Source organism: Phyllostomus discolor, chromosome 8, assembly GCF_004126475.2.
Source record: "Phyllostomus discolor isolate MPI-MPIP mPhyDis1 chromosome 8, mPhyDis1.pri.v3, whole genome shotgun sequence".
NCBI classification, from domain to species: Eukaryota; Metazoa; Chordata; class Mammalia; order Chiroptera; family Phyllostomidae; genus Phyllostomus; species Phyllostomus discolor.
Genome location: NC_040910.2, coordinates 82365909 through 82387971, shown reverse-complemented (window position 1 = coordinate 82387971; position 22063 = coordinate 82365909). Strand labels below are relative to the sequence as shown.

At 47.3% G+C, this 22063-nt stretch overlaps 1 protein-coding gene across 2 annotated transcripts in view; it reads left to right on the top strand.

The window, feature by feature from the left end:
• ASIC2 (acid sensing ion channel subunit 2) overlaps positions 1 to 22063 on the top strand; it is a 924831-nt gene that overhangs the window by 671006 nt on the left and 231762 nt on the right. Inside the window, exon 1 of one of the 2 annotated variants that reach the window (XM_028521520.2) lies at positions 16875 to 18788. The exons of the other annotated variant lie outside the window; for it this stretch is intronic. Coding sequence (XP_028377321.1) covers positions 18081 to 18788 — 708 coding nt within the window. The 5' untranslated portion in view covers positions 16875 to 18080. Of the gene's footprint in view, positions 1 to 16874; positions 18789 to 22063 lie in introns of those variants that run through there. 2 annotated transcript variants of the gene reach the window in all.

Here is a 22063-nt window from a genome sequence, read left to right as displayed (position 1 = left end):
ACCTCCTCCCTGCAAACGCACACACACACAGAGAAATGACACACCCAGGGAGCAACTACATGTGAATGGGGAAGTCTATTATCTAGTAGAAAAAACAGTTTTTGGAGTCAGACAGACCTGGACTCAAATCTCAGGTTTAATTTGGAAATTTGAGTATATTACTTCAAATTTCCAAGTGTCAATTCCCATATCTATGAGGTGGGTAATCCTCCTTAGAGACCTAGAAGCATGGTTGGAAAGCTCAAGTGAGATGCAAAGTAGTCAGGGCAACACCTTGCACACAGCAGGTATCCCCCAGCTAAGGTAGTGCTGCCTTCCTCCTTTTGCTCTCCCCAGTCTAGGATGGAGCCAAAGCCAGGTAGAGAGTCCAAGCATCACACCTCCTCCCCAGGTTTGCTGAATCTAGAGGAGCCCTGGTAGGTCTGTGTTCACCAGTCTGCTTCCCTAGCTAGAGACTGGAAAACCAGGCTCCATGATTCCCACCCTTGGACCAAATAAGTAATTCTAAGAAAACATTACAATCTTTCCTTTTTATATAAAAGAATAAGAAAAGTTTTCCTTCCAGCCCCCAAGCAGTGTGTGTATAGCAAACATCACTGAAATCAGCAGGTGTATGTTCCAAGAGAAGACTCTATCTCTGGGACTCAATATTTGAGTTTTCCCCTTCTAGGAAAACATAAAAAGAGAAAACAGCAGAAGATATAAGGTAAAGATCAAACCCATGCACAGCCAGCAGCCAGCTTCTTCAAATGCATTTTTTACGCAGGTCCTGGACCTGAGGATGAAAGTCCAGGCTGTTCCCTCAGATCAGCACCATAGTCCCCAAACTCCATCCTTTTTGATACACGTCAGTCACCTAAATAAAGGAGGCAATGTTGGCACTCAGGATTGCACTGAAGACAAGACTGGGGCTTCTGTGGTCTAAGGTTAATGATCAGCTAGATGTATGTAAGTCTTAGAGAAACCCTAATCCTAGAGCTTATCTAGCCCAACTACATCATTTTAAAGATAAAGGACCTACTTTCTGAGGGGAAAAGTGACTTTGCTAAAGACACAGGGTAAGTTAATAGCCAATTTGGGACATGAACCCACAGTTCATGATTCCCAAGTACCTCCTGCCTTTGCTGAGTATAAATGCCACTTTCTTTACCATCACAGATTAGATATGCAGAAAGATGTCAGAGGGGTTAAGGGATATCATAGGAATCAAAACATCCAGGCTTCAAGGGACAGGCATCAAACATCAGTAGTATACAATAATATAAAGTATTAATATTATACAACTATAATATTCTTTCATAGCATATTATTGTTACTCAATTTTAAAACCACTTTTGACTGATAAAGGCATCATCTTACTTGACTCCATGGAATGGAGACAGAGTGATGGCATTCTAGGTGTAAAATATCCTCCAGAGTTAGGGATTCTTCACTAAATTTTTGTCTAATGCCTCTTTATGTCAAGCATTGCTCAATTTTGAGATTACTGTCAAGAATGAAATGGTCCCTAAGAGCTCACGGTCTGATGGGAAAATAGATATAAGAACACATGTTGGCATTGTGAAATGATTTTGTGTCATCAATATAGTGGGTTTTGAGTATTGGACGTGGGGAGTGTGCTTCAGTTTGTGTGTCAGGGCTGCCATCCTTTGAGATAAGGACTCCAGGAGGGAACAGAGGAGGAAGGGTGATAGTGGTGATGGTGAAGGTGGTGCTACTGGTAGAGGAAAAGAAGGAGGAAGATGATGAATTCAGTTTGGGAAACACTAAGTTCAAGCCACCTGAGAGGCACTGAAGTTCCAGGGATTCTGTTGGATAAACCAACTCAGGCTCCCTTCTTGTGGGATTCCCTCTCTGCCAGCACTTGAGTTCATAGATCCTCTGTTCTGCTATGTATGTTGTGCCTTTCAAAAAATGGGTTGGCCCTGGTGGGGCTCGATTGGAGTGTCATCCTGTAAACTGAAAAGTTGCAGGTTTGATCCCTGGTCAGGGCACATACAGGAAGCAACCAATCGATGTTTGTCTCACACATCAGTGTTTTTTTCTTTCTCTCCCTCTCTCCCTTTCTGTCTCTCTAAAAGCAATGAAAAAGATGTCTTTAGTTAAGGATAAAAATATATGTATATATACGAGTGCCCAGCCATGTAATATGAAAAATAGAGACATTTATTGAAGAAGATACAAGATACAAGAAACATTGTACATAGGATAATGATACCTCAGTCTCCTTCAAAGTAGGCACCTTGGGACCTCACACAGTTCTCCCAGTCACAATCAGCTGCTCCATTGTATTTTCCTGAATCTCACCAATGATCTAAAACCTCTTCCCTTTCAAAGGTGATTTTAGTTTTGGGAAAAGGCAGAAGTCACAGGGAACCAAATCTGGGCTGTAGGGGGGCTGAGTCACTTCAGTGATTTGATGTTTTGCCAAAAAACTCTGCTCGAGACGTGATGCATGAGCAGGCACATTGTCATGATGAAGCTGCCAATCACCAGTTGGTTATAGCTGCAGCCTTCTGAGTCATCCTAAGAGTTTCTGTGGAGGAATGTTCAAGCTTAACACAAAGTTTGATGCAGATTCATGGCTCTGCTTGCTCAGTCATTTTGAATGCAACAGCCACACAGTATACTGAGGTCTGTCTGGTAAAAGTCTAGCCATTATTAGTATGAGAACAGTTTTTGCGACATCAGTGTAACCTGGCAGCCAAGGAAAGTGGTCTGGAATGCACATGCATGAACAATGATGACTTCATTGTACTAGCCAGTGTGAGCAGTAGACACCATTGAGTATATTGAAATATCTAATCCACTGAGTCCTCCTCTTTGTCTTTGAAAGTATTTGCCTTTTTTTTTCTTTTAGTATCATTGAAATGGAGAGGATGGAGGTAAAAGATGTGTGTCTGCATACAATTCACCATTTTTAACCAGGAGTTTCAAAAGTCAATATGTGAGCAATAAGCAAAGGATGGGGAGGACAAAGAAAGAGGAAGAGGAGGAAGAAGAAAAGAAGGAGGCAGGGGCAGAGAAGAGAACTGAGAAAAGATGTGAGGTGTGGCACTAGAAACAGAGGCTGGTGCAATGGAAGATGGTGATTCAATTAAGTTGTCAGTAGGCACTTCAGTACCCTTATTTGCAATATGATACAAATGTTTTTCCACCCAAAATCATGGGATCCTTTCAACATACAGAGTTGGTGGTTACCAGAATGCCAAACTCCTCTACAGTCCAGTCAAGACAGACCATGTCAATTTGCCAAAAGACAGTTGTCATTGAATCACCTATCAGTTCACTGAAGCTACCTACCCAATCTTTTTTTTACTAAAACAATGACTCTTTACCTTAATTATGTAGATGATTCATAATATTTTTGATATGTAGATGGTACTGACTTTTACCAGAAATAAACCAGCTGAACTAAGTTTTTTTGGAATCATACAGGTTAAATCTATCAGTGGAATCAAATTGTTCTTTTTAGTTCTTCTATCCTCCTCCTTTCCTTCCTGTTTTCGTTCATTTGTCATTCATTCAACAGCAACACAGAACAATTGAGGACCTACAGTATGCCAGCCACCGGACAAGGGTGCATACCTGGGGTTTAGTTTGTGACCTTGGGGCTCTCTGGGCTGGCTCCAGCGATACCAGGAGAGGTGTTTAAGTAAGGCAACCCAATGGGGTCCTTGAAATTATCAAGGAAGGAAATTCCAAGATCAAATCTAAATAATTTTCTCTTTCTTCTACATCTTCTCTCATAAGGCAAGAAATCCTATGAGTAGTACAAAACACACCCACTGCCTGGAACCTGGGCCTAGAAAAGCAGGAAGGCTTGCCTCCCTTGGAGTAGGAGGAGGAGGAGGAGAGGGGGTAAGGGAATCATGCATGGTTGTTAAGATTTAAGTAAACACCGTCTCATTGAAAGAAGGCATAAATTTAGGGATTTCTTCAATAATTAAGCTGAAAGCCACTGAGTCATCCCTTCCCTAATTAGCTTGGTTCTCTACCCCAGGCAAGAAAGAAATCTCTCTTATTAAGCTAAAGTTTGTTTGCTTGAATGAGATTCCGTGGTTTATTTTGGCCTCTTTAACATTTTAAGGGATATTTGCATCAGCCTTGATACCTGTCTAACTTCCACTCCATCACGTTGACACATGATTAATTGTTACAACTTCTTCATTAAGGAGCCTCATGTTGACCCTTCCTTCTCTGTATCTGTCACTGTATCCCTTAATTATTTCTTTCCATGGAAATATTTCTCCCTGTTCACACCACCACCAGGATGCTCAGGCCCTCATCAATTTAAGCAGAGAAGATTGCAATTGACTCCCTGTCTTCTTGTCTCTCCACCTCTAAGACATTCTACTACCTGTTGAGAAAATACTTTTCTGAAAGTTTCATTACTTATATTTCCCCACTCAGATTTCCTGCAAATGAAGCAAAACATAAAATAAAATCAACTTCATTACTTAAATAATAAAGTACACAATCAGAGAGACAGACAGTCAGTCCCCCAATGTGGCCTCAAGCCACCTTCCTGCCTTATCTATGTTCACTCACCTGCACGTACAAGAATTTCACTCCGCCTCTGTTCACAGAACTGAGCTACAAAATACACATGAATAAGCCCTTAAGTAGACTTCATTTTCCCAATATTTTTCAGGTATTTCCTTCTCCTCCTCTATCTGTTATAGAAACCTTAGTAAAGTGGAAGGAAAGAATGCTTAAGGGGAGTCCCAGAGCTGACCTTGTGACATTGAACAAATCACTGACTCTCTGTGGCCTCAGTTCCTTGTCTATATATTGGACCAAGGAGATTAGACCAGCTGATTGCTAATGAGCTTCCAGCCTAGAGTCTCCCCCATCTGTCCTTCCCAAGGAGACTTTCCTTGATAAGGGGTCACACCCTGGTCTGGAGGGTGAGAGTAACTAGGCTCAATGTACAAAGCTTCTAGAATTGCATCTGTGTTCGAAGCACATGAACTGAAGCTGACAGATCCATAAATATCAATAACTGTTCTGTTCAGCCAAGTATTTCAGACGGTAGTGATAGAAATTAGAATGCCTGCATTGCTACCTCTGTCCAACAAAAGTGCTAGTGTTCTATGTGGGCACCTGAGTCCCTAGAACTTACATACCACCCCAGGGAACATGAGACTGGAAGCCAGTTTCTGTGCTGACAGTTCAACCAAAGCATCAGCCTTGAGACAATAAGTACAAATAAAAAGACAATTCCTAGATTTATAAAATATGTGTAAGATGTTTACACCTTCAAAGTATTTCACATGCATCATCACACGTGACCTTCACAAGAGCCAGATGAGGAAAACAAGCAATCAAAAAATATTACTGAGGTCTACTGTGCCAGGTTCTGTGGACAGTGTGTAGGATGCACCAGTGGACAAATTTTCTTCATCAAACTGACATCCTAGCAGAGCAGAATCTGCTCACTATGATGAACAGGAGCATCTTAAAGGGTTAACAATCACTGTACAATTGTGGGATAAGTGCACTGGCAGAAGCTTGATGGTTAATGATAGCAACTACCATTTATTATTCAACACATATTTACTGAGTGCTTACTATATGCCAAGCCCTGTGCTAAATGGTTTACATATGTTATTTTATTTAATCTCCATGCTAACCCTGCAAGGCAGATATTATTATCTCCATTTTTCAAATGAGGGAATTAAGACTCAGAGATAAGGAACTTCCTCGGCTTCCCTTAGCTGGCTTGCTTTGGAGCAGAATAGAGAGAGTATCTAATCCTGTTTGCAGGAGCAGGGCAGAGCTTCACAGACGGGCATGCTGAACAGGGTCTCAAAGGTGAGTGTGCAAGTTCACCAGGCAAAGGACAAGGAAGGATGCCTTTTGGGCCACAATTTCAAAGTCATAACATTGCAAAAAATGTGATGTAGATTGAAGCTGGAAAAGCAAGAGGCTTAAATAGCCAGAGCAAAGGGTTTTGGGGTGGGACATAGTGTTAGAGGCTACTTGGGCAGATGGAGCCAGGCTGAGAACTGGAATTTTTTTTAAAGAACAAAACAGCTATCTGTACAGCACACTGGGGCAAACTGACGAGGCTGTGGTCCTGAGCAGCTCTTGGGGCTCCTGCTGCCTGCACAGCTGTGAGTGTCCACACTTGCATGCCTTATAGCCTGTTGTGGGACACAACACGCAAGCCATAAGCACTGCAGTAAGCAGGGGGAGCGATTGAAGGATTTTAAGCAGAGGAACAACACAGTCAGTAGGGCAGAGCGGGGAAAGGATTGGAGAGGGAGGAAATCAAAGACCAGGCATCCAGTTAAGAGTTAAACATACCAGCATAAGCTGTAAGCTGTAGACCAGGAGTGCCCTGGCCTGGGTGACAGTGACAATGGGTCACAAACAAGGGGCTTGAGGATGATTTAGGAGGCTGATTGCACAGCCTATGGTGATGGAGGGACCATGGTGGTGTGAGGGCTTAGTTGAGGATAATTCCAAGATTTCTAGGTAAAAAGAAAAGAAACTTGGGATTTACAACTGAAATTCTCTTCTGCTGGGTAAAATTCCAGTCCCAATTTAGAAGGACATGTTGTCAATACTTCACAAAGCAGTAGAGACTTTTCACATCTCTGTATCAGTCAATGAATGAACACGCAAAAGGAAACAACAGACACACACGCACGCACGCACGTACACACACACACACAAAAGGCCTCCCAGGGAAGTTTGCTCTCAGGACTTAATAGGTGAGGGCCTGTGACACCCTTCTGTAAGTCTGGAAGTTGGCTGTTAATACTGCACAAGACTTTCAAGTCCTACACAACAAAGCCCTAAAATGTTTCTGATGGAGACATGAACATAAGAAATGTTTTCTCAAATAAAATTCCGTTTTTCCTTTATTGTTTGTTCCTGAAGGGGAAAAATGTGGTAAAAATTGATCTGTGGTTGTTTTTAGTTTAAGAAATAGAAAAGTGATAAAAACATTTAAATGCCACTAAACTCTGTGGGTATTTAGTTTGTTCTTCTATAGAACAACTAAATACCCACAACATAAGCCCAACTGACAACAAGGGAACCAATTTGGGATGTGAGGCCTGGCACCAGATCACTGTTTGGCCATCAAAGAAGCTGACAACAGAGAAAGTTTTGTTCAAGGTGTTGGCTGAAACGGTGGACCAATGAGGGAGTAAAACCTTTGTTATTCAGACTCTCTTTCCCAAAGAAGTCAGTCATTTTTCTGAATAGCCAATGTTTCCAAGATTTATAGATTCCTTTAAGCACCAAGTTTTTTTATTGAATCATTTGGCTAAAACACCTTTTGAAATACATCCCATCTCTCCCTATATTCTTATGCAAATTGTACAGAACAAAATGTGATCTGGGTGACTTAAGGCCATCATTGCAAGTTCCACCTGTTGTTTTGGGCTAAAAAACATCAGGACTTTTTTCAAAATGTGTGGAATTTACCCAACATTAAATTGTATCATTTTTTAGTCCTTTTATCTATTTTTATTTTTTATTTTTTGTCTTCTTAGTTGTTGGGCTTTGGCTATACGTTCTTTCTATTGGTGCTCTTGAACCTTAAGCCTACTTTTTCTTGTCATAACATACATTATTTCTATTTCTACTGAGAGCCTGAAAAACAAACAGCCCAGTATGTTATCAGGATTCCACACAAAGAGGAAGTGGGCTCCATGAAAAGACGAGGGCTCACTCATGCTGAAACTATGCAGTGGTATCTTTAGTTTCTGGAAGCAAATAATGAGGGTGCAGGGAGAGAGGATTTGACATCAGCAAAACCTGAAATCTGACCTTAAATAATCCACTTGCTATCTCTCAGCCTCAGATTGCTCCTTGGCACAAATAGAAAGAATAGCATGTACTTCATTAGGTTTACTGAGGATTAAATGAGATAGTGCATGCAAAGTTCCTAGCTTGCCTGCCACATTACTATCCTCAATTAATTAAGGCTATTATTATTATTATTATTATTGTTGATTTTGTGACATTTATTGTGACTGCTCAAATGGTATTTTTCCTTACCTCCTTGCACTGCCTCTAAACTGGAAAGAAGAGTATTATGGGTGCCAAGACCAAGGGCAGTTCTAGCTATAGTTGAAGAGGGAAGCAGGGTAGCAGTTGGGAAATTGCTCAGGTCCTTCATCCTGTTGGGGTCCATCCAGGGTCAAGCGCACCAAACCAAGTCTTCCACTCAAGAATGTAATCATAAGTCAGAGGAAGGTTTCCAGGCAGAGACTGGGAACAGATGATAGAGATGCAGCAAGCAGAAAGGACACAAGGAAAACAACACCTCAGAGGCAAATAATAATTTCCTTTTATTGGGGGCAGTTTAGCCTCTGAGTCAGTTGCCATTATGGGTCACTGTTCAGTCACAGAGCATCTATCTGGTGAGTCATTGCTGAAGGACGAGGGATTGAGCCGGGGATCCTGACAGAGCCTGATATTGCAGGGCGAGAGGGATCCAAGAATCTGAAGCCAAAAGGAACATGGTTCAGAGTGGGCATGGTTCAGGTGATTGTAGTCAGCCATATCAGGGCAACATCTGTGGCTCACGTTCATCGTTTGGTGGGCAGTGCCATGGTGAGGGGGATGGGAAGGTTGGCCAAGAGGTCCAGGGCTGCAGTGGCCCACATTCCAGTAATACCACTTCATAGAGACAGAATGCCTTCTGCTTCCGATGTGCCTGCTTTCCAAGCTTGGCTTAACTATTTGCTAGTAAACCCTGTCTCTCCTAACTCTCCTCTGGCCATCATTCATTTGCAAAGAGGTGATCAGGTCAGTGTGCCTTTGTACTTACTCTTTACTCAGTGTTATTTTGTACATAACTCAACACACTGACATCCTTGTCCTGTTCTTGACTGTTTTCCAATAACACAGTATCACCAGCACAATCATTTTGCTTGGCCATTCCCCTAGTGTTGGGCATGTGAACTGTGTTTTATTTGTTTTGTTTTGTTTCTCTTTTTTTTTCCTCTCTATCATGAAAAGCCTCACTGAGAATACCTCTATTTTTTCTTTGCTTTTGGGTTATTTCCTTGGGGAATCTACTAAGGTGTAGGATTACAAGGTCAAGAGTATGAAGTGTTTCATGCTCTTATTACACATTAAGCTTATAAACTTGCCTTTGTAACTCCAAGCACTTTCAGAGAACTGTTTCAAATCTAATGTTGTATGTCAGTGCTGTAAGCTGCTGCTGAGAAATATTGAATGGGTCGACTTAAGCACTGTTGGGCTAAACGAGTATTGATTAGAAAGAAGAAAGCAAGGTGGAAGAAAGGAAGGAAGGAAGGAAGGAAGGAAGGAAGGAAGGAAGGAAGGAAGGAAGGGGGGGAGGGAGGGAGGGAGGGAGGAAGGAAGGAGACGAGAGAGGACAGGCTGAAAACCTGTGGTTTGTAGAGGCAGATTCCCACTTTGTGGCCACGTGCTGGCTCTCAGTGTGTCAGGTGACTTGGATGTGGAGAAAAGAAATAGTTTGTGTGGCCTTCTCTAACTTACTTAGCTCAGCCTGGCACTTGTGCCCATGGGTACTTCCCTAACCCTCTTCCCAACCCCTGGGCATGGATATTCTTAGCTCTGCCCATGATGGCATCACACAGAAGCTGGGAAGAACAGAGCTCCAGATGCACAGTGCATACTGAGAATGTAGCTTCTGTTTTCGCTTCCTTCATCTCCTCAAGGGTTTTTGCAAAACCCTGAATTATGCTGCCACCCACTTTGTCTTTTCTTTTTCTGAACTTCCAATTTCTTGCCTTTCTAATAACTTCCAACACATTGGAGTGAGACCTGGGTTGGGATTCTGGCTCTTGACACATACCCTGTGTGACCCTGGGCAAGTAACTTCACTTCTCTGAGCCTCATTTTCTTCATCTGAACAATGAGGCTTCACTCAGTGCCTGACATCTAGCTCAGTGAATGGCTGTTATTATGGTTTAGACTGTGCTTAAAACTGCAACAGAAAGAATAAGATTGGAAAAGTAAAGTTCCTATGTCACCATCTGTGAAGTAGGACCAATGTTACCCACCTGGGAGAGTTGTCATGAAGAATCATTATGAGTGCAAGTAGTAGTACGTGGTAGGCACCTGACTGGTACTCTGTGTTTTTGTTCTTTCCTCTCCTGCTCTGTCTTCCCCTCCCCTCCCCTCCCCTCCCTTCCCTTCCCCTTCCCTTGCTCAACCTTCTCTTCCTGTCTTCTATTTGGATAGTCACACCACTGCAAAAGAATGTACTAACCCCCTCCCTTTCTGCTCCTTCTGTGGGTGGACAGGCAAGATAAACTAGGAGCTGAGAAATCCCGTGGTAGTGGTTTAGCCAGGTCGTTTATAAGGAAAAGAGAGTAAACAAACCTCTAGTGGCTGAGACAGAGGAAAGCTGGGGCTAAGAGCAAAAAAAGCAGCCTGGGTGGAGGTGTCTGACAAATCAAGCTGGCCTCAAATCTCTGAGTCACAGCAGAGGACCCGCCTGCCGGACAGATTCAGGGCTGGTTAATTAATGCTCCCCAAAGGGGAGGTGAGAGCCAAGGCAAGATTAAGTCATGACTGAAAACAGTTAAGGGGACCATCAAGGAATTGTGAATAAAATGCCTAACTGTACCTAGAGTTATATATTTCATGAATCCTATTTTAACTGGATGCCTTTTCACCATATGAGTGGATGATAGGTGACTGGAGAAGGTTGTTGTGCTTAACTATTTTAATGGGAGTTTTGTTTTGTGTATGGGAGTGGAAATTGGGTAGAAAAGCATGCAAAGCTCCATTTATCTGCTAACTTTAAAGCCCAAGTTACAACAAGACCCAGTTATTCAAGCCTAGACTCAGAGAAAGTCAATGATAGACAAGGCTATACTAGGACAGGAAAACATTGAGGTGGCCTGCATGTAGAAAGGCAATGTCACAGGTTAGCAAGGCACCACTGGGGACACAAAGTCTCATATCAGGAAGAGGACATGGATGTGGATGTCATGGACAGAGAGGATCATGGCATCCTCACATGGCGCTGTGCTGGTGTTGCTTTGGTCTCAGATCTTGGCTCAAAGGTTGATCCCTGTGGGAGAGGCCACATAGTTCTCCATGAGCAGGGTGAAAGATGAAAATGAACAGAGAAAGCCTGAGGAAAGCAGAGAACCTGGGTGGTGACAGCTCTCAGACCAGTAAAGGGAAGCACCCTACTGTGGACCTTTCAACATGCTGTGCTCATTTCTGACATAATATTTATCATGCATTATTAAAATTATCTATTTTCTTACTCAGGTCCCCCACTGGATTGTAAGTAAAGGCAGGGACCACATCTGAGTAGATGTTGCATCTACTCAGTGGCAAGGACAGTGCCTGATATATTCTAGGTACTCAATAAATATCCACTACAGACATTACTTTCAGCTAATGGCAACCAACTTAATGAACACCCTATACTCTACAGCCAAAATGCTTGAGTTTGAACCCAGCCATTGGACAAGTTACTTATCCAGTCTCTGCCTCTGGTTCCTCCTATGTAGAAGAGCTATTATGGTAGAGCATATCTCGTAGGTTTGTTGTGAGGATTAAATGAGTTAATGCAGTTAACTGAGCATAGTGCCTGATGCATTGTTAGTGCTCAGTCAACGTCAATTACCAAATATTATTATCATCACCATCACCACCACCACCACCATCATCATCATCATCAGATCAACTTCCCACTGACCAGGAGCAAGTCACTAAACTGTGCACATCAATTTCTTCTTCTAAGTTCAATTACATGCTCATTAAGCTCACTTTTTTCACTGATACCTTCTGGGTCTCTCTGTGGTATGTTCTACTATCTCTAAATATTAGTTACAGAAACTGCTGAATCCCAAGCTGGCTTTCTCTGCCAACCAATGCATGTTCGGACCACCTTCCCAAATCAGCAAGAGCTGTGTGCTCAATTGTATGTGTGTGGTATAATTAACCTAAGGAATTATGACCAAAAAATTAAATACTGTGCAAGTACATCATGTAATACTCTTCAGAGGCAAAGAGGAAAATATCTTTGCATTACCCGCTGTTTGAGAATATCCACATGAGAACTCCCATCCATCAAAGTGTCTATCAAAGTGTTCATGGAAAATCTGATAATAAAATGCCAAGCTCTGTGTACCACCTTGTCATAGTACCCACTGTCCTTTTTGGATGGGAGAGCAGGACAATGTGAAATGAGAATCTGAGGAAAATAACAGAAGTTGGAATGAGGTGTCAGAGGAAGGCAATATAAAATAACTGAAAAGACAGGGGAAAAGGTGTGAAGAACATGGAATGCAATTACTCTGGTAAACGTTATTCACAGAATGTAACCATTTGTGTAAGAAAAGGGACATATGGGGACTATACGCACATAGATATTCATAAAGTACCACTATTAGATCAGACAACAAATTGATAGCACTAGATGCCTCTAAAAAGGAAAAATATACTAAATTCTTAACTTTTATCCTTTTTGAACCATGTGAATACATAACTGATTGCAAAATGGATTTTTTAAAAAGTAACTCCATAGGGTGAGCAGAGAATGAACCAAAAGTTGGAATCTAGATTCTAGTTCTATGTTTATCAGTATCAATCTGAGTGATTTAGAATAAACCTTTCCCCTCTCTGGACCTCAGCTTCCTCCCCTGAGAATGAAGGAGTTAATTAGACCTCTTATGCAGCTCCCACCTCTCAGGCAGCAGAGTCCCTGCTGCTCTGCAGAGGGTGAGCCTAGTCACCCTCTACTCCAGACCTGGTCCTCACAGCCCCTGATCTTTTCTATGGTGGTCGTGGGCTCCTGTCCGCTGTCTTACCCCTGGGATTTAGTGCTGCTGGAGAACGAGTAGCTGAGAGCTTGAACTCAAGAAAAATGGGAATGACCAAAAGGGGGGAAAAAAATACCTGACAAGGTTAAGGAAGAGCTCAGAAGAGAAAACTAGGAGAGTCCAAGTGTAATACAAGAAAGCCATGGAGTGAGAGGAAAAGCAGTGGAGTCACTAAGCTTATGCAAAGGTAGAATGGAATGGCAGCTCCAGCACCGACTCCCTGGTGGGACTGGTGCAGGGAGTGCACAATGAGCTAAACCCGCGGGGGAGGTGTCCTCCTCACTCTCTTTCACCGATACAGGAAACCCCATCATGACGACTAGATATTTGCTCAGGACCTGTGACACCACAGCCACTTCCATGACTTCAGAGGCCACTGGTAGTATGGACAAAGAGGGTATCAGAGATGACAGCTAGGTTTCAGGCAGAGGTTGGGGAGAGGAAAAAGGGAAGGGAGAGAAGAGGGAGGGACAGAGTGACAGAGAGCCAACAGCAGTACAGACACAGAAAAAGAAAAAGAGGGTTAATGAGATTCACAGTCAGACTCACAAAAGACTAGTTGTCCCATCATACTGATGAACTTTAATATTGAAAGTAATATTGACTCATCACCGAAGTAGCCAAGTCCTGAAAGAAAGTGCACTAGGGCATTCCAAGCAGGGACACCAAGAACCCATCATTGTTAATGTCCCCTCTCCCCACCTGCCACCTCCACTAAATCCCAGGGGTAGGAGGACAAATAAGAACCCACAAACATCAGAACTAAGATCAAGAGTGCAGACCAGGTCCAGATTAAAAAGGCTTGGTGGGCTGACCCCCCACAGGGCTGGGGGGTTACATTTTGAGGATGCTGACACCTAAGATCCCTTCCCAAGACCAGAACATACAGGAGAAACACTTGAGGAAACTGTGGACATTTAGCCCAGAGAAAAAAAGACCATCTTAAGACTTTGATAGGTAGATAGACCACTAGAGCGCCTTTTAGCACTGAAGTACTCTGATTCCATAAAGTATTTTGAAGGGCTCTCATGGGAAAAATCAAACTCATTTTGCGTGGCTCCCAATGGGTAAATTAGGAGAAATTAGAGAAATTCACAAGGAGACAGATCCAATTTGATGAAAGGAAGAAGCATTAAAGACTGCCAGGTGTTTCAGAGAAGGTTGATGGACTGTCATTGCAGGGGTGTGCAAAGGGGCTTGCATAGAGCAGGTCAAGAGCGGGGCTAGGTGGCACCCCAGACCCTCCCCAGTGTCAGCCCTCTGAGTAGTAGGGCTTGGGGTACATAGAAACTTTGGGGGCTCAGGGAAGCCTAATCAAGCCAACAAAAGTGTCAGCTCCTAAAACTGGATTATAAAAACAGAAAATAGCATTGATTTCAATGGACCTCTTCCTCCCAACAAACTCATTTTATGGGAGAAAGAGCCTGTCATTAATGGTGGTGGTCACACAGCAGAATGGGTGCTGGCTGGCTGCAGGCCCTCTGCCACTGCACACAAGCACTGCACAGAATGCCAGCAAGCCAGGTGTGGAGTGACAGATGTTTCAGAGATAAACAAGAAAAGGGAGATGTTCTTAAAAGCTTATTATTGGGAAATCACAATGCTCAATTCTAATTTCTTGGTGGGTAGGTTATGTGGGTCAGCTCATGCACTGCCTCATGAATTTGTTTTTCTGGCCGAGTAAGTCTGCCAGGATGGGAAAGCTAATTCCTATGAGATGTCACGTCACTGTAGCTCTGAGAGTAGAGATGCTCCGAGAACCGCAATGGCATGGGGTGCACTTCGGGAGGGCAGGGGATGTAGCCAGGCCACCTGGATTCAGAGGCTGCTCTCCTACTTAGGTGCCCTGTGGCTCAGGGTGGGTAGTTCAACCTCTCACTGGCAAGGATTCCTCCTCTTTGAAGGACAGAAAATAATTATCTACCCATAGGATTATTTGGGGGATTAAACATTTGTAACATTTATGACATTTTTAGTATGAGTCACTTAGAACAGGACCTAGTGCTTAGGAAGTTCTACATTTTTTACTATAGAATTGTTTCATGTATTTATCATTATAGTTTTGAAAGAAGCAGGATGGAGAGGGAAAATCTTGGAATTTGGAATGAGTTAGAGTTCAATTCCTGCTGTCCAAGCTCTTGGTTCAACAACTGTAAGAAGAGGGCAACCCTCCCTCCCAAAAAACCTTCCCCTGGGGTTGGGTGAGAAATAAAATAAAACGTCTATGTGACCAGTTCAGTGCCTAGCATTGAGAAGCATCCAAACAATCTTTGTTTCTTCGCCACTATGCCAGGGCACTGTGCTAAGAGGCAGGGACATAAACATGAATGAGAAGTAGTCCCTGTCCTCAAAGGGCTCACTTCCAGAAGAAAGTCCTGGATGCAAGCAATGATACGGTGCTGCAACAAGGGCTGTGATGGGGGTATCAATCCAGTTATCTTGAAGGCGGTGCTTAAGCTGGGATTTGAAGAACTGAGCTTCACCGAGCTGGTCCGAGTACTGGTCAGGGAGGAGTGGGGGTATTTCTGGCTGTGTAGGGAACACACTGCATACATGGGTTATAAAGGGAGCTATTGGTCACTGCTTGGGGCCATTCTCCACCTCTCAGTCCACCTCTGGATTTTCATGTCAAGACCCCTGGGTATGCCTTCTCTCTCTGGAGGAGTGACCACCTGGAGAATTCACAGAAAAAGGCATAGCAGAGAAGACACTTGGGCAACCAAAAGCAGCATGTGTACATTTCAAGAGGGGAATTTCCAAGAAAGCAACATAGAATGTCCTAAAGGTTTCTAGAAGACAGAACCTAGTGCCACCCCGGAGTTACGATGCAGGAAGACTCACATGTATGCCCTGGCTGTTCCATCAGTAACTGCACCCATCTCACGCGGCTGCCCCACCCTGGCTGGGATATGTGTCGCTATGGCACCCCAGGAATGCTGGCACCAGGCTGGGAGCACTGGTGTGTGAGCTGTACTTAGAGGTCCCATTAAACTGGCAGATTCAGAACCCCACCCCCTAGCCAGCAACAGACATCTTCAAGGAACCGAACCCAAAGCAGAAGTTCAGTGAAGCCCAATTTCAATAGCTTGCGCCCTAGGCAAATGAGAAGGACCTCCAGCTGTGTGTGTATTATGTGCATGTCTGTTGTGTTTGTGTGTGTTGTGTGTGTACATATGTGTGTGGGTGAGTGGAGGGTGGGGCTCAGATGTCCTCTTCCCCAGAGACCAGAGGCAGGGATTTTCCATGCTGACTGGATGCTGTCCAGGCCAGTGGGGCAGGAAAGCCCTCCCCAGGTCCTCTCAGACACCCCACGCTCCTTTAACAGATCTGCCCCAGGGCCCCTAATAAATCATCACTAAATGGGTGAATCTCTTCTTCAAGCCCAAATCCCCCAACTTCACTAGTGCCCTCGAACCCCAAGGATCACTTCAGCCATTTCTACTCCCACCTGCTCCCTGCCCACCCCCTCATTAAAATCTAACTGAGGAAAATGTCTGGCAAACTCCTTAATACCATGGAGCAATGGGGCTGGAGGTGTCACGTGGCCCAGAGATGCCTCAGTGAGTCAAGTATTTGGGAAGTATGGGTAGAGACCCACTGTGCACCTCACATCAACACATCCATTCGTACCACCCAGTAAGTGCACACATATGCACACATATGCACACACATAGAACAAACACTATCAGACACTATTCCACACACACTCAAGTAGCCACAGTACATGTGCCAACAAGCTCACATTCATGAGATACATGGAAATGCCTGTTCACACATACACGTACACATCCTACCCACACTCTGCACGACACCCGACTCATACACTTGTTCAAATGCCACACCACTCAGTGGCTCACTCTCTCTACAGCTCATCTCACTAGTAAACACAATGTTTCTATTCCACACCTCTCCCACCAACCCGCACACCCCGGCGCATCTGTGCAGCATCCTCCACCCGGCCGGCTCCAACAAGAGGCTTTCCCGCTCGGTGTGCAGCGGCCACAGTGGCCAGGAATTAAAATGCAGCGAGGAGGAGCCGGGCGCGTCAGCACCGCGTCTCCAGGAGCGCACAGTGCTCGCCGCCACTGCCCCGCCCGCCTGGAGCCGCGGGGCCAGCGAGCTGAGGAGCAGGTGCTTGAAGCCCAGCCGCGCCAACGCCGCGCGGCCGCTGCCCAAGTTCGCCCGGGGCCCGAAGAGGGCCGGGCAATCGGGAGAGGAGCTCAGCCGGCGCCGCTGCCACCGAGGACTTGGAATCTCAAGAGGAGAAGGGCGCTCGGAGTAGCGAGTTCGGATCACTCCCGGGAGCTGTAAGCCCCGGCTCCGCAGTCCGCAGCTCCTAGAGTCGCCGGGGCAGTGAGAAGAGGCAACGAACAGCGAGGCCCGGCTTTTCTGGAGACTTGAGGGTCCCCTGGAAGCTGGGTGAAGAAACGACACTTCTTTCTAATCCTCCTCGACGGGGCCCAGCAGCCAGCAGCCAGCAGTCCTGGCAGGACGCCCTGAGAGGCCCCAGCCCCAGGCGAAAGCGGGCACACTGCAACGCAAGGCTCGGGCATGGGAGTTGAGGGAGCCTTAGACAGTCTCGGCGGAGTGCAGCCCGAGGAGCAGTGAGAAGGGTCTTGGAGGGAAGGGAAGGAGGGCAGCAGCCAACAGAGAGACCACTCACCCAGTACACACCCACCCCACCCGCGGAGCCCGGGCCGCGGTGCGCCTCTGGGGGCGCTCGTTCCCTGGCGACTTCTCTCCTATGTCCCAGCACCGCCGGGCTACTGACCCGGTCGGTAGGGTCTTTGGGAATGTCCAAATCAGTCATGGTGGCCGAGTGGCTGCTCTCCCAGGGCCATCGTAAAAGCTGGGGTTAGGCGAAACAGGGGGGACTCAGTTCAGGGTCCCCCGAGGTCCAGAAGGAAGGCAGACGGACGCGGCACCCAGAGACTGGAGAGGCGGCACCCAGTGGGGCTCCATGCAGAGGTAGTGGCCGGCGTCGGGCATCCTTCAGGAAGACTAGGGGCCAGGAGAGTCTGGGAGGCGCTCGAGAGAGGCCAGTGCCAGGGGCGGCGAGTCGAGGCGGCGCTCAGTCCCGGGCAGGCGCCCGGGGAGACGGCAGCGGCGGCGCCCGGCGGGCATGCCGCGCCACCGGAGCTCCTTTCGGGCGCACGCTTCCCTAGCGCGGGCTGCGCGCGGCTGCTGCTGCTGCTGCTTCCACTGCTGCTGCGGACTCCCATGGCGGCTCCGCCCGGCCGGGGCTGCTGCCGCTGCCGCCAGCCGCGGGCTGAATGAATGAGCCGGAGCGGAGGAGCCGGGCTGCGCCCGGCCGCGCTCACCGGCCCGGGACGCTTCCGCATGGCCCGCGAGGAGCCGGCGCCGGTGGTGGCGGCAGGGCAGCCCGGGGGTGGCAGGGGCGGCGTGCGCGAGCGAGCGCTGCAGGGGCCTGGGGTCGCCCGCAGGGGGCGGCCGTCGCTGAGCCGCGCTAAACTGCACGGGCTGCGGCACATGTGCGCCGGGCGAGCGGCGGCAGGGGGCTCCTTCCAGCGGCGGGCTCTGTGGGTGCTGGCCTTCTGCACGTCCCTCGGCTTACTGCTGTCCTGGTCCTCAAACCGCCTGCTGTACTGGCTCAGCTTCCCGTCGCACACGCGGGTGCACCGTGAGTGGAGCCGCCAGCTGCCCTTCCCCGCCGTCACCGTGTGCAACAACAACCCGCTTCGCTTCCCGCGCCTCTCCAAGGGGGACCTTTACTACGCCGGCCACTGGCTGGGGCTGCTGCTGCCCAACCGCACGGCGCGCCCTCTGGTCAGCGAGCTGCTGAGGGGCGACGAGCCGCGCCGCCAGTGGTTCCGCAAGCTGGCCGACTTCCGCCTCTTCCTGCCGCCGCGCCACTTCGAGGGCATCAGCGCCGCCTTCATGGACCGCCTGGGCCACCAGCTCGAGGACATGCTGCTGTCCTGCAAGTACCGCGGCGAGCTCTGCGGCCCGCACAACTTCTCCTCCGTGAGTTGCCCTCCGCGTGACCCTGCTCCCTCTGCTCCCCAACTCTCTAGGGCCAGAAGCACCTATCCCCTGGCCGGGATGGGGGACCTGGACCCTAGGCCCCTTGTGGTCACATCATTCCCGGATCCACTCTTGGGTCCCTGGGCCTTCTCCTCCAGGCTGTGGGAAGTTCAACACAACTATAGGAGGCTCACCCCCGCTTGTGTCCCTGCCTCTCTCCTTCCAGTATCAACCCCCAAGCCCTCAGCTCTGCTCCTTAGGGCTGCTTCTGGGAAATACTAGGCCTCCTTCTCCAGGGCCTCGCCCCCCACCCACCCGGGTCCACAGCACTCCAGGCAACTGCCCTGTATCTGGGTTGAAGGAATGGGAAGAGAGGGAAGCATGCCTTAAGTGTGGGCTTGTTGTCTCTGAGAAAACTACTAGGAAGCTCTTCAAAACTGGGCCATCGGGAGACACACACAGAAGCCTTAAAGCAAGCTTACCACTCTAAGAGCTATGGCTTCGGAGTTCCAAAACCCTTCCAGCCTAGGAGGACTGTGGAGGAAACTCCCAGAATATTAATTAACACTGAATCTGTAGCTGGCTTGGTGGGGGAGGCAGCAGTCCCTTCTGCTACTTTTAAAAACTGTTTGTGTCTTAAGCATCCAAAGGAATTGAATAGTGATGGGCACTGGCAGGGCTCCTGCCCCCACCAGGTGTGAGTGTGGGTCTTCCGGGCTAGACGGACCAACTTCCCCTGCAGTGAAGAAAGCAGAGAGGCGGAGGTATTAATGGAACAGCCAGGGCCTGGAGAAGCTGTGCTCAGAGCTTGTAAGCCATTTGCTCTGCTCCTTCCCCCACACTGTGTATCTGGATAACACAGCTGTCAGACAGAAGGTATCTTCCTTGTGCTGCTTGCCTAGGGGGAGTTTGGGCACCAGGTTCCAGCATGGAGGGAACCATTTGTGTATAAATGCCTCTTAGGTGGGTCTGGGCTTTGCCACTCACGAAGGGAATGTTCGGGTGTGTACTATTTGCAGTGCTGTGATGGTGATTTTACCAGCCTGAAGGCATCACTCCTGACAGTTTCATTTCTGACAAAGCTCTTCCTGGGATGGTGGAGCGATGACACCATTCCAACAGGTGTTGGCACAGCAGGCCAGGCATTCAATTGGCTGATTAAGCTAGTCCTTGACTAGGACGGGGACCCAGCTGCAGTATTACCCTCCTTGCTTTGCTTCCAGCCTGTTTGTAGAGCAACCCTGAATTATTGTTTTCTGGGATTTTTTTTTTCATTTTGCCTTTAAAGAATATCTACCCGGTGACTGCCCTACCTTAGCAGTAAGGAGGTACCATAAACCTGTGCTACTAAGTGACTTCTTTCAATCTTCAAACACAATTCTGAGTTTCACGAAGATGAAGGAATGAGGGTAGTGATGCTTTTTTGTTTATTGGGCTTTTTTTTGGTCTGACCACTAACTAGCAGGTCCTAGAGTTATATTGAAGTTCGATGTGCATTCAAGTATCAGCAGCTCCAGCTCCAAGTTAAACAACATGGCCTACCAAGTACAATTCTGCACATCTGATGTTTTACCAAGTGTGCAAAATTGTGTGCTGACAGCCAGTATTCACCTCTGACATTCACCCCAGCCCTGCATTAGAGTGAGTTTTATTCCCATGTCAAAGAAGAGGCTCTAAAACACTGCCCAAAGCTCAGAGCCAGCAAGTTCAAAGTCCAACTTTGCATACCATCAAATCCACTTTGTAGAAGCCACAGGTAACCTTCCTCTCTGACCCTGGGCCTCTCTTCTATCAGAGGACCCCTGGGTAGGACTCTTGCTCTCCCCCACCTCCACACCCACCAAATCTCATCCCTCCTAGAAACATGGCTGGGAGAGTTGAAACTGAAGCTGTCCCGGGGGTCTAGGTGGTCATGTCCTTGGCCACTTGTGACCAGGGCCTAACTCAGCTCTGCCTAGAAACACATGGCACCATCAGGAGCTGCCTGACCTCAACCTCCCCAGCAGGGGCAGGTATGGCCATGGACTGAAGAAAGCAGGGTCCTTCCCACTGTGCAGACGCTTTTCTTTCCTCCATGTACCCTGCTTTCCTGCATTGGAAGAGTTTGCAGACACACACCCAACCATACCCGGGAAGAGTATGACCTTCATTTCCCAAGGCATGTGTTCCTGGGGACTCAACTGACCACTACTGGCTTCCTATCGCTGCTTTCTCCTGGGAGTTTCCAGCCCTTGGACATCTCATGCGGTGGTTTTTTTTCCAAGAACCTTAGGATTAAAGGCTCTACCCCTCTATCTGTGGAAGCCAAAAGGTATTTTGGGGGAGCCCCAAATACAGGGTGGCCCCATCAAGAATACTTTTGTCTAGCCACACTGCTCTGTTCTCAAGCCTTTGTCATCTTCAGTGGAGCAACACTAGCGTAGCGGTTAACAGCATGAAGGCTCAAGCTGCGCTGGTGGTTCAGGTGCTGAGACTACCACTTACTGTGTGCCCATGGACAAGTGACTTAATTTCTCTGTTCTTCATTTCCTGCTCCATCTAGTGGACATAACAATAGTAGATATATCATGTTAGTTGTGTGTGTGTGTGTGTGTGTGTGTGTGGTGGGGAACTCTTAAAACCCCCATAAAAATGTTGCCTGTAAGTGGTGTTGGCCTCCAAACTGGCCTTTGGCCTCCAGCTTGGTGCTCTCTCTGCTCTGCATCCATCCTCTGCGCTGTAGCCACAATAATCTTTCCAAAGTTCCACTTAAGCCCCTGAGTGGCTCACCTGTCCTCAGGATGAGGTCGATTCCCCAGGCCCTGCACTCAGGACCTGCCCTGTCCCTCACCGTGCCCTCTCTCATACCACCGACTCAGGCCCCGCAGAACAGCTTATGACTTCTGGACCCTGCTCTGCAAGACTCTCTGCTTTGCTCTCTGCTTTCCTCCGCCATCCCCCACCCGTTGCTTTGTCAACCTGGGGACACCGAGTCCTCCTTCCATACCCAGCCCTAGGGATGTTTCCTGATCACCCTTCTCTCCTCCCCTCATCACCCAACAAGGATGTCTTTCTCCTTCTCACCCCCTACCACCATGTAGGTGGCAGTCCTCGTGAGTATGTGTGTCACCACTCCTACTGGCCTGTGTGTGTCTCCCGCTCCAGACCCAGGCAGGAATCATGTCTGAGCCCCCTGATGTCTCTCCCACCTAGCGCAGAGCCTGACTCTAAGTTCAGGAAAGGTCCGGGGAATGATTGCCTTCCCCAGGTCCCTCCAGGCCTTCCTGTTGTCCTGA